The 12,500-nt window shown below is 40.5% G+C and overlaps 1 protein-coding gene and 2 long non-coding RNA genes across 3 annotated transcripts in view; 2 read left to right on the top strand and 1 right to left on the bottom strand.

The window, feature by feature from the left end:
* Positions 1 to 8,271, top strand: part of LOC118496110 — an 18,181-nt gene extending 9,910 nt beyond the window's left edge. The window contains exon 3 of the long non-coding RNA XR_004898575.1: positions 8,259 to 8,271. This is a non-coding gene — a long non-coding RNA (uncharacterized LOC118496110). The remainder of the gene's footprint in view (positions 1 to 8,258) is intronic.
* LOC116051206 (hepcidin-like) lies at positions 1,423 to 3,531 on the top strand. Its single transcript, XM_031301458.1, has 3 exons — positions 1,423 to 1,597; positions 2,194 to 2,271; positions 3,424 to 3,531. Exons 1-3 carry the CDS (start codon positions 1,511 to 1,513, stop codon positions 3,514 to 3,516), a joined length of 258 nt encoding a protein of 85 aa, XP_031157318.1. The 5' UTR covers positions 1,423 to 1,510; the 3' UTR covers positions 3,517 to 3,531.
* A 3,866-nt stretch (positions 8,272 to 12,137) lies between the features above and the next one.
* The window catches only part of LOC118496111, a 422-nt gene continuing 59 nt past the window's right edge, over positions 12,138 to 12,500 (bottom strand). The window contains exons 1-2 of the long non-coding RNA XR_004898576.1: positions 12,458 to 12,500; positions 12,138 to 12,409 (exon numbers count right to left, since the gene is read on the bottom strand). The exon at positions 12,458 to 12,500 is cut by the window's right edge and continues 59 nt beyond it. This is a non-coding gene — a long non-coding RNA (uncharacterized LOC118496111). The remainder of the gene's footprint in view (positions 12,410 to 12,457) is intronic.

Raw genomic sequence — 12,500 nt, 5'->3', positions numbered from 1 at the left:
TCTTTTGAGGCACTTAGACAGGAATTTGACTTACCACGTAATCAACAATGGAAGTATTTTCAGTTAAGACACCTCCTGGTGCAGGTCTTCGGCTCCCCTTCATAGTCCCACCGAGCGGTGACATGTTAGAGAAGGTCCTAACAACTTTTGGGCGTGGCCATGAAGCCTCTGCTTACTACGCTATGATCCGTACGGCCTTGGACTCTAATTAAATGAACTAAATTCATCATTCACAGATGCAGCATGGGGCAGAAATGGGAAAAAAATGTCAAGGGAACTGCGAACGCGACTTATCCAATTCAAAATGCTGAATGGAATCTATTGGACACCATCCAGGCTGCATAAGGTTGGTTTGGTTGATAACTCGGGATTTGCTGGAGGTGTCGGGACAAAAATGGTACCCTAGTACACATGCTCTGGAGACGCCCAAAAATTCAGGGATTTTGGTCTTCCCTACATACAATCGTAGAGAAAATTGTTGACCAGAATATTCCGTTCACCCCTGGTCTGTTTATTTTGGCGGACCCCTCTGCATTAAGTGACCTGACCCCTCCACTCTCTAACTGGATCCAGACTGTCCTCATGTTAGGCTGGAAACTTCTGGTCAAAGAATGGAAAGCCCCCTCTGCGCCAGCACTGGATCTGTGGCGCGCCGCTCTGGGACAGCTGGCTGCCCTTGAACAACTGTCCTATAGGTTGCTTGATAAAGTGGAGGAGTACAAGTTGAAATGGGGGAGGTATCATTCGTACACTTTGGACATTTAATGGCGTTCAGGCTCATAAACATAGCATTTCACTAGAAAACATGACTGATGGATACATTTTGATAGAATACTATACCTACATATAGGCAAAGTTTAGTTTTTGTCCATGTCATCCTTTCATTCTATTTTGTTGTATGTGTTCTGCTTCATTTTTCTGATGGATATGTGTGTGTGTGTGTGTTTAAATTTTCTGAAAAACCAATAAACTGTTAATCATGAAAAAAAGTTCAAAGTATGAAGGGAAATGTCACAGTTCAAGGTGTTTTCACTGTTGATTTGTGTAACTGTTTCACTGTTGTTTTTTTTAACTTCAATTAATGCAACATCTTCCCAAAAGTCAGCGAGTAATCGTGTTAAATAATGACCAAAATAATTAAGATTATGATTTTTTTTCCATAATACTGTAGCTAACACACAGACTATGGAGAAGTAGCTCATACAACCACACTTCAAAACATCTCAACTGTCCCTTTAAATGAAATATAATCATACGTATCAGACAACAAGAAAAGGCACACAAAGGAGAGCAGATAAAGAAGGAAAGGACAAATGCAGAGTGATGCAAGCCCATTCCTGGAGGCATGTCAGTGCTGCCAGTGATGGAGCAACAGTGGCCTGAGGGAGTATAAATATCAGCATGTTTTACACACTCAGCCACTTGGCCACTCAGCCAACTCAAAGAGCTGACAGAGACACCGAAAGGTCTGAAGAAGTCTACTCGATTTAACAATTTGAACCATCCTAAGATGAAGACATTCAGTGTTGCAGTTGCAGTGGCCGTCGTGCTCACCTTTATTTGTATTCAGCAGAGCTCTGCTGTCCCAGTCACTGAAGTAAGAACCTAACTTAAACTCATTTCATTCATTTATTAGCTTTAAATGTTTTGTCAAAATGCTAAAATGTGGTTCCTACTGTAAATGTGCACAACTCCTCAACAGGTGCAAGAGCTGGAGGAGCCAATGACCACTGAGAATCCGATTGCTGAATATGAGGCGACATCAATGGAATCATGGAAGGTATGTTCAGCTAACTGAATGGATTTGGCCCACTACATTGAGCTAATTTAAATGGAAATGAATGTGTGTTTTCCCTAGGCATAGATTTTTTTTTTTTTGGTTCTGGTTTCCGACCGACCCTGTCAATTTATGTGTGACCCAAATGTATTTTATCAGCTTGGGGAAGAAATAATACAAATTAAATAAATATCCAAATAAAAAGTTTGAGGTGAACTATAATTACGTTGTTGTACAGCACCGTTTTTGTACAGCACTCTTGCATTAAGCGGCACTTATTGTTGCCGTGTCCCGTTTTACGGCAACACACACACACACACACACACACATTCATTTCATTCACTTATTAGCTTTAAATGTTTTGTCAAAATGCTAAAATGTGGTTCCTACTGTAAATGTGCACAACTCCTCAACAGGTGCAAGAGCTGGAGGAGCCAATGACCACTGAGAATCCGGTTGCTGAATATGAGGCGACATCAGTGGACTCATGGAAGGTACAAATCTTGAATTTTGGACAAACTCTTGTAAACTAAGCTGCTATCTAAACGAACCATCCTCTCTGCTGGAGCGGTAAACCTGTGGATGTATTATAAGACCAAAACATATGCATGTGGCTACTTAATATGCACGTGAATGACGCCATCATCATGTTTTCAATTTACTAAGCGACAACTGTACATGTAGTACAGGTAGGCTATGTTATGAAAAAATAGAGTATCCATCGCTACTGTAAAGGAAAAAAAAAAATAAAATAAAAAATCCTACCTATCCCCTAAAGAAATCAAAATGAAAAATAAAATAAATTCCCTACCGACCCATGACCTCAACTGACAACCAACCGAAACCAAACATTTTTTTTTTTTTGCCCTACAAAGTGCCCTGATGTTCTCTATAGAAGGAGAGAGAATAGACCAAGTGAGTGATGACTAGGGTTGGGTATAGTTTTTTTTTTTTTTTTTTTTTTTTTCGATACCGGTGCTAAAGCGGTACTTTTAAAACGGTGCCGGTGCCTAAACGGTGCCTGAACCGGCACTTTTTAATAAAGTTAAAAAAAAAAAGAAAACAAAATAAGGGTACTAAACAACAGTCGGCGACATTAAAGAACGACTTGTTTATTGCTTAGGCCATATGGTTGAAATTAAATGATTTAATAATAATGTTATAACAATAACTTATAACAATGACTTATTTCACCAGTAAATTGCTGTTGAACGACAAAAACAACCACCAGATGGGAAAAGGGTATTTTACAATAACTTTGAATGCACCACGAGGCTACCAGTTTCAAGTGAACGCACCGTCTGTGTTGTTTCATTCCGACAACAGCAGCTGCTGCGCTGCAGAGCAGACTGTTAGGTCCTGCTGTTGGAATCCTCTCCAGTGAAATACAGTCACATTTTACACTGTTTAACATTAGCTGTCAGCATTTTAACCCTGTTTAATCCAGCTGCTAGCTAAAGGTAGGCTAATGTTACCTGCTGTCGAGTGTAGCGTAAAGTCAGGCACCGAAATGTTCATTCTTATTCGGTCTCGTTACTACCGTTTACGTTGGAACCGGTGCCCTATTGGCACCGTGTTTCGGTACCCAACCCTAGTGATGACGCTGGAGATGAACACATTGCTCATGTCTTTTGTCTTTCACACAGATGCCGTATAACAACAGACACAAGCGTGAATTGAAGTGTCGCGCTTGCTGTAGCTGCTGCCCCCCTTTCTGCGGAGTGTGCTGCTCATTCTGAGGAATCCTGCTCCAACAACTACTGTAAAATCCTGATGTTGTGCATGTAGCCTACTCAGTGATGTGACTGCGTCTTCCACTGGTTTTGCTAAATATCTGATACTGCTGTGGATTTTCACAATAAAGTTGAATGTCCCTAAATCAAAGTGTGTTGAAGTGTTTCAGTTAGAAATAGAAATAGAGCTTTTTCACAGAAGACATTTTGTCACAGTAGGAAAAGTATAATTAATAACATTAACATTATTCTAATTGAGAACCTCGACGGAAGTGATACTAAATAAAGTACCTGTTGGCAGGTACCAGGGACTTTTATCATAATGGAAAACCAAAAAAGACGAGTAGAGTCGAGGCGAGTCGAGCAGGTACCATGTAGTGGAAAAACGCCAATAGACAGAACTGAGCCGTCTTTAATGTCAGGAGTAACAACAAGTCAAAATGTTTGCTGTGAAAAAAGGCCAATGGCTGAAGAAGGGGAAAAATGTCATTGCATTGTATTTTTACCTTTACAAAACGTTGCAGTTGTGTTTAATTTACTTTTACTTTAATAATGCTTATATAACCTCAACCCTGATTTGCACAATCAAGTTTTAGACCTTTTTTCCAGGACAACCTGGGCTATCAGGATATGTATGCTGATGTCACATGAATGTATAAATTGCTAAATGACTATAAATACAAAAGACTAAATGGGAATTGAATCTCACAAAAATGGCTTGAAATCACACAGAGATCAATAATGTGTAAGGCTTTTGGCTTTTGAAAATTGTTCTCCCACATCTTGGCAATCAGAGGACATTACACTGAGCACTGTCTGTAACTCACACAAATATAACACTCTTTAGATTGTTTTACCCAGAAAAGTCCATGTGCATTATCCAAAAAGTTTGTTGTGCCATCGCCAACGCATTTCCTGTCTGCTATGATACATCCAAATCACACTCATCGACACATCCAGGGCTGCCTGAATAAACTGCAGCTCGGCTCTGAGAATCTACGCATTACACAACAACTGTACATTGACTTTTCACTACATTCAACATCTACATAGACTGTCTATTCAGGTTAGCTGTGTTATTACTGACCTAGATCACTAACCAGACCACAATTTGCACTAACTGTATATTGACTCTCCACTACATTTCAGCATTTACATAGACTGCCTATTCCTATATATATATATATATTGCGTCATAACTGATTCAACACCACTAACTAGATCCTAATTTGCACTAACTGTTCATGTTTTATTTTGTTTGACTCTACACTATATCTCAGCAGACTGTCCATCCATGTACATTGTGTTATTACCATATCACTTTACACCTCACTTTGCACCAGCTTTGTAATGCCTACTTAATCTGTATTTTATGTAGCCTATTGTATTCTGTATTCCTGTATTGTATTGAATGTGAAACTGTATGTTGTCTTGCACTCTTACACTTTTCTTGGCCAGGTCACCATTGTAAATGAGAACCTGTTCTCAACAGCCTACCTGGTTAAATAAAGGTTAAATAAAAAATTTAAATTATTTATTGCATTTATGCTGTTATATAATTATTTTGGCCCATTCTTTCTACATTTAGTGTTCGTTCCGCATTTAGTATACTAGTGCAGTGCCTGTTGAAAATGTGCCTGTTTGGAACAGGGCCGATTGCTTGGCCTGTGGTATTGCTGCTTGTAGAATTCTTCAAAACCAAATTGTACCCCAAAATTACTTACAGAAGGACCCCTAACCACTTCATACGGAACTCCCCTGTATACCCTACTACTGACTTAACTGATTTACCTGACAGACAATGTTGCAGATTCAGAATGTAATCACAAAATATCACAGTGAAAATGTGGAGTAATCAGACATTAGCCTCATGGACTCAGTGCGCTACCAACCTGCTCCGTTATGAGAGCTAATCAGCACATATCTGTGTTCATTCACCACCAGAACCGGACTGTGCGTGTGTGTGTGTGTGTGTGTGTGTGTGTGTGTGTGTGTGTGTGTGTGTGTGTGTGTGTGTGTGTGTGTGTGTGTGTGTGTGTGCGCGCGCACAGCTGCAGCGATGGCCCGAGGGAGCGAGAGCAGCTCCTCTGCTCTGCTGTGCTGTTGTTGTGTGAATGCAGCGCTGCAGAGCAGAACCGTTTGTCTCTCACTGCTGGGTGGTTTAGGGTTAGGTAGTGACAATTTTTCGGGACTCCCACAGGTCACGGTATTCCCAATCAACAAACGTATTGTGAGATGTAAGTGATTCTCTTTTCTAAAAAGAAATGCCTCGCAATCTTTGGGCACGCTCACCGCATTGCAGCGTAATTTTTTTATTTAATCTCCGGCTCCGTCCCGCTCCCGCCCGCTCCCGTTGATTTCTATGCTCTATGCGTCCCGAGCACGAAAAACGGGAATCACGTGACCCGCGGGAGTCCCGAAAAATTGTCACCCTCTAGTTTGCACTTTCAAGCTTGAAAGCACTTAATTGAAAGTCGCTTTGGATGAAAGCGTCATCTGAATGACACGTAACGTAACGTAACGTAAAGCCCAGTTCAGACCAAAGATTCGTTAATGAGACGAGTGTAAACTTGCTGCTACTTGCGACGCGTCAGGCTGCAGCGTTTCTAAAACCTGCCAGTTCACACCAATGACAAGAGACGGTGTATCATCTCCATAGCAACGCCTCCATGTACTTCCATTCTAACTTCCGACTTCCAGGCTTTTTGTAGCTGGATATATCATTTGTTGTGTCTAAATGTTGGTGATCGTGAGATGCTTTCTACAGTTATATTTCTAGTGATGAATCAGCGAAAACAGGTTTTGTTTCTCTGATTCACGGCTTTGTCCGAGGCGCTCCCTCTCCTCAGTCACTCTCTAGCTCGCTCCACCGTACGTGCTCGCGGGCGCACGTTGAGCCTCCGTTAACAGTTTGTAACAGAAATAAAATGGATTCTGGATACTTTAATTTCTTTAGTTTCTGGCTGACTTTACCAGCTGACTTCTCTATTGGCTGTTGAAACAGGAGACGTCTCTTACGTTCTAAAACCAGCCTCTGGAGACTCCACCAGCTGACTTCTCTATTGGCTGTTGAATCAGGAGACGTCTCTTATGTTCTAAAACCAGCCTCTGGAGACTCCACCAGCTGAGTTGCAGCGACACCATCAGCTGGTCCCTGGAACCCTAACCCTGGATATAACAGTGTTGTCTTTTCCTGGTTTTAAAGGCTGCATTACAGTAATGTCATTTTCATAACTTACCAAACTTACTAGCTGTTCGATTATTTGCCTTTCCCCACTTAGTCTTTGTATCCACATAATTTGCGCTTATTTACCTAAAACTCTTATTGTGTAAATAATATTTTGTGAAAGCACCAATCGTCAACCCTACATTATCGCCGCAATATCGACATCGCTGTATTTGGTCAAAAATATTGATTTGGATATTTGATTTTCTCCCCTTCGCCCCGAGCTCTAACTCACGCCTGTTAGATATTAACGATACTTGACTCACAATTTCATTCACGATACATTTATTTTGTACTAACGATGGGTTCCCATCATCATACCAACTGCTATAATTATTATGAATCATATTTCTGTGTCTGGCTGATTTTCCTTTCTGTTTAAAGGAAGTTTTTCTTCGCCACTGTCGCACCAAATGTTTGCACCAGATTGTTGCGTCTGTGTAAATGACAGAGTGTGGTCTAGACTCTACTCTATCTGTAAAGTATCCTGAGATAACTCCTGTTGTGACTTGACACTATAAATAAAATTTAAATGAACTTCTACAATACAATACTGCCGTAATCGTCTGAGCAGACGAGCGGGCCAAACCAGACGCACCACAATGAAAACAATGACAAAAACATGACCCTTTTACTAGGGCTGTCAGCATTAACGCGTTAATCGCGATGCAATTTAGGGTCGAGCATAATGCGTTAATTTTTTTTAATCGTATTAATCGCATGCCGCCATTTATTAATTTATTTTCACTTCATTCGGCTTTGCGTCGTGCCTAACAGGCTACTATTTTGCCGTACTTCCTCGTAACATCCTGCTGCTGCAGGAATAGCAACGCGGATTTCGGTGCCTCATTCTGGAGCCACTGATATGTCTGCTCTTCTCTCTGATGCTCTGAAACAGACGATACAGGCAACACAAACATTGGTGCACATGACGCTAGTTAACACTACACTCGACAGCAGCTAACGTTAGCCTACCGCTAGCTAGTAGCTGGATTAAACACGGTTACAATGCTGACAGCTAACGCTGAACGGTGTAAAGTTTGTCTGTATTTCACTGTAGAGGATTCAACACCGGGATGTAACAATCTGCAGCTGCTGTTGTTGGAAAAACACAGACGGTGCGTTCAATGAAACTTGTAATTTACAGCCTCGTGGTGCATTCAAAGTTGTTGTTAAATTCAAATGTGTGACTAGATTAAATATATAATAAACAAATACAAATCTTAAAATCAAGTCACTTTTTTGCATTCATTTGATTCCCAATCAAGATCCCCTGGTAAGAATGGCTTTCCATTGTTAATATGTAGTTAAAAACTGTTCTGAAATGCAAAATAATAGAATTTTAATCATGTGATAAAACATGCGATTAATCGCGATTAACTATAGAAATCCAACGATTAATCGCGATTAAGAAAATTTAATCGTTTGACAGCCCTAGTTTTTACCTCAACATAGTTGGACACAAAGTGGATGACGCACAATGTCTATCTTATCCGGAGGCTGTCAAGAAAATCCTCAACAGCAAAACAAGTGACTGTTGAGCCCCAGGTACAGATCAACATGAATAAATACACATAAACAATTACTTGTCCGTGCTAAAGAGCAGGAAAAACTTGTTGTCTTGTTAAACTCACACGTAGCCTGTAGCATGTTTTTACTTTTGAATTGATCTAGTAGATTTACCTACGGGGTGTGATCTAAGAAAGCGTTCCTTAAACTAACTGAATTTATTCAAATACTTTGTCAAACTTCATAAAAACTCAAATGACAAAAAGGGAGGTAACAGTTGAGTGATATAGGTATGGGTCGGTTTGCAATAGCAGCTTTAAAATGTTTTATTTTGAAAAGTCTGGGGAAAAAGGAGATCTATAACTATCTAGGGAGGTCTAAGGACATGAATAGATGTATTTAAAAAAGCCACAAAAACATCGATAAAATTGTCCAAAGGTGACAAAAACCAACTACATTTTCCTGATGGTACTTACAGACTTTTGCCTGAGTAACATTTTCACTGCAGGACTTTAACTTGTAACGGAGTATCTTTACAGTGTGGTATTAGTACTTTTACTTAACTTACTGCTCTTGGGAAAAAGGCTAATAAGTGTTTTCTTTGTCAAACTGCTTTTGCTTTTGTTGTCAAACTGCTTTGTCAAACCAAAATCACATTTTTTTGTTGGATATTGGATGTGCAAAGAAGGAAATGGTTCTAACATTGCACTTTAGAATTAATAATTTATATAGTTCTATTTTATAGTGATCCATTATCTGTTCAAAAAATGTTCTATGTTCTGTGCAAAATGTTCTATTAAAGAAAAGATAGAAAAGAAATATTTGTGTGTTCTGTAAAGTGGTTAGAAAAAATGAAATCAGAAACGGCAAAAAAAAAAAAGAAATCGGAATTGGCCTAGAAAGTTGTAATCCTACAAAAAACAAACTCTTTTACCACAGTCACAGTAGAGTCCATATTTTCACACAATTTGCAGAAACAGGGTCAGTATTTCTTTTGCTCCGGGGCTGCAGCAGGAAATTAACTTGTTGACTCCCTCGGTACAGATCTACTTTGCGTGCATGTTGAAGTCGCTTGACGTCACCCATAGGAATAGAGTGGAGCGCGGCGCGACAGAAGCGTCGCACGGTCAAATGGATCTGTGCCGTCTGACTATCATTTTTTTTTATTTAACTCTCGTGTTGACCAACAAGCAACTTTTTTGTTTTTCTGAGTTAATTGTCGTGTTTTCAATGTTTGAACCCCCCCTAATGTTGAACCCAAAATTACACCCTTGTTGAACACAGAAACGTAGCAGAGTCTGGGCAAGACAGCAAGTTCAAGTTAAAGAGTAACTATTATCCCATGTCAAGAAGCTGTAGGATCAAAGCGATCACGTTTAAATGACTGTTTCAACCATAGAAACATGTTTATTTATAGAATATGTATTTTAAATATATTTATTATTGCATTTTTTTTTATTTCAACGCTTTTATTTTGAATGCTAAACCGTCTTACTTTCGTTTTGTCCCGTTGCACTTAACGGAGAGTCTCGCGTGCCAGAAAGTTCCTTCAGCTCCAAAGATCGTGTCCGAGGACCGGATGACTCACTCCGTGATGGAAACACAAGTCAGGTCGCTAAACGGAAACTCTCGTGCGCACATACGTGCGTACTGCCTTTTCATTTTTGACACAACGCTGCTGATGTGGTGGCACCTCGCGACCCTTTTTAAAATTACATTTTATTTTAACGAACACCACAAACACGAACATACATTTAGACATACACATATACAAAATAAAATAAAATTATACTGTATTAAAAAGAAATGAAATATAGGACTTTAAAACTAAAACACACCCACACACACACACACACACACACACACACACACACACACAGACAGTCACACACACACACACACACACACACACACACACACACACAGAGACACACAGACACACAGTCACCCACAGACACACACACACACACACACACACACACACACACACACACACACACACACACACACACACACACACACACACACACACACACACACACACACACAGTGTCACACAGTCACACACGCACACACAGAGAGACACACACACAGTCACCCACAGACACACATAGACACACACACACACACACACACACACACACACACACACAGTGTCACAGTCACACACACACACACACACACACACTGAGACACACACATACAGACACAGTCATACAGTCACCCATAGACAGACATACACACACACACACACACACACTCTTTCTATTCACCAACACAGCAGCACAAAATGAGACATTTCGGGTTCTTTCCCATCTTTTATTTTTGTGTTTTCTTAAAAAACAAAACATTTACAACTGAAATCACAGCCATATATAAATTACAACAGCAAACACAAATATCTATTTATTTATTTTTAAATACACTTCTCTCCTCCTCTCCGCTGACTGTAATCATTCAACAAATAAAAACAACCTGCAACACGCCAAAGTCAAGTCAAATTCCCTTAAATTGAACGGTGAAAGAGCTGCAGTCCAGTGTGTTTAAAATACACAGCGGGCAAACAAACAGCTGAAACATCCTTCACTCTCACTCAACCTTCAGCAGACTAAAACTGAGCAGTCACATTTTCAAAAAACAAACTCTTTTACCACAGTCACAGTAGAGTCCATATTTTCACACAATTTGCAGAAACAGGGTCAGTATTTCTTTTGCTCCGGGGCTGCAGCAGGAAATTAACTTGTTGACTCTCTCGGTACAGATCCATTTGTCCGACGCGACTGAAGCGTGGTGTCGCGACGTCACGCATCCACGGTTGATGCTCCACGCCGCTACGCAGCTGATTGGATGAACGCCTGACGTGGGTTTGGCTTCTCGAGAATTTCAACAGAGTGTCACGGTGGCTCGTTGAGAATACGATCTCGTATTTTACAAAGATAGTTCACCGAAACGTGTTTCTGAAAACATTTTAAGAGAGAAATAGGCCGTGCAGTTGCTGAATCTGTCTTCATTTCAGATCAACAAAGGTCAGTATGAAAGATTTTCGTCTACTTCTACTGTATAGTCGCGTCACGTTCAACAGATTCATTTGCATAAAGATGGGCATCGCCCAGCTTTTGGACGCACAGCATTTTCTCAAATGCAGCGCCGCCTTTCCGGAATGCTTTGCGTTAGAGATGCACCGATAGACCGGCCATGACCGGCGACTGGCAGGTCAGTCTGACATCTGCCGATTTCATGCCGGTCAACGCTCCAATTAACTGACAACATAAGTTATACCAGTTACAGTTCTCAAGGACGCACACACAGCACGGACGCCACAGCACGGACGCCACAGCACGGTCTCTTTTTCCTTTCTCTCAACTTTTCCGCCGTGTGTCGCACGTACCTGCTATTCTCCCACATGTAGGAACCTGGTGAATTAACCTGCAACATGTCAGCTGTTTGGGAATTCTTCAGCGTGTGTGCAGAAGATAACAAGTTTGCAATATGCAACATCTGCAAGGAGAAAGTAGGGCGTGGAGGGACGACACCAAAAACCTAAATCACATTTCTTTAGTTGATATTGGATGTGAAAAGAAGGAAATGGTTCTAACATTGCTCTTTAGATGTGTGTTAATGTCCCACACCAGGAGTAATTTACATAGCTCTATTTTACAAAAAAAATTCTATGTTCTCTGCAAAATGTTCTATTAAAGAAAAGATAGAAAAGAAATATTTGTGTGTGCTGTAAAGTGGTTAGAAAAAATGAAATCGGTATCGGCTAGCCTAACTCAAAGAAAATCGGAATCGGCCTAGAAAGTTGTAATTGGTGCATCTCTACTTTGCGTGCACGGTGAAGTCGCTTGACGTCACCCATAGGAATAGAGTGGAGCCAACAAGTAACTTTTTAGTTTTTCTGAGTTAATTGTCGTGTTTTCAATGTTTGAACCCCCCCCTAATGTTGAACCCAAAGTTACACCCTTGTTGAACACAGAAATGTAGCAGAGTCTGGGCAAGACAGCAAGTTCAAGTTAAAGAGTAACTTAAAGGAATAGTTCACGTTTTGAACTTATCTTTTTGATTCACCCTTTCCTCTTTCATCTGCTGTTCTCATTCGTGTGAGCTGTTTTCTCTGTTGTCTGATATTTGTTAATATATTTAATTTAAAAAGGGACAGTTTACCTTGCTGTCAGACGAACCCTTTACGACGGTCAATCTACCTCGTAGAACACGGGAGTTGCTGCTTTACCGCTGCCTCCGTCGGTTAGTTTGG

Source organism: Sander lucioperca, chromosome 10, assembly GCF_008315115.2.
Source record: "Sander lucioperca isolate FBNREF2018 chromosome 10, SLUC_FBN_1.2, whole genome shotgun sequence".
NCBI classification, from domain to species: Eukaryota; Metazoa; Chordata; class Actinopteri; order Perciformes; family Percidae; genus Sander; species Sander lucioperca.
The sequence above is the reverse complement of the archived record's forward strand: the minus strand, read 5'-3'. Positions and strand labels throughout refer to the sequence as shown.

Bases quoted from the DNA above. Each gene is read 5' to 3' on its own strand.
- LOC116051206 (XM_031301458.1), top strand. From the start codon at position 1,511: ATGAAGACATTCAGTGTTGCAGTTGCAGTGGCCGTCGTGCTCACCTTT. The intron at 1,598-2,193 runs GTAAGAACCTAA...ACTCCTCAACAG, and splicing joins CTGCTGTCCCAGTCACTGAA to GTGCAAGAGCTGGAGGAGCC. The intron at 2,272-3,423 runs GTACAAATCTTG...TCTTTCACACAG, and splicing joins CATCAGTGGACTCATGGAAG to ATGCCGTATAACAACAGACA.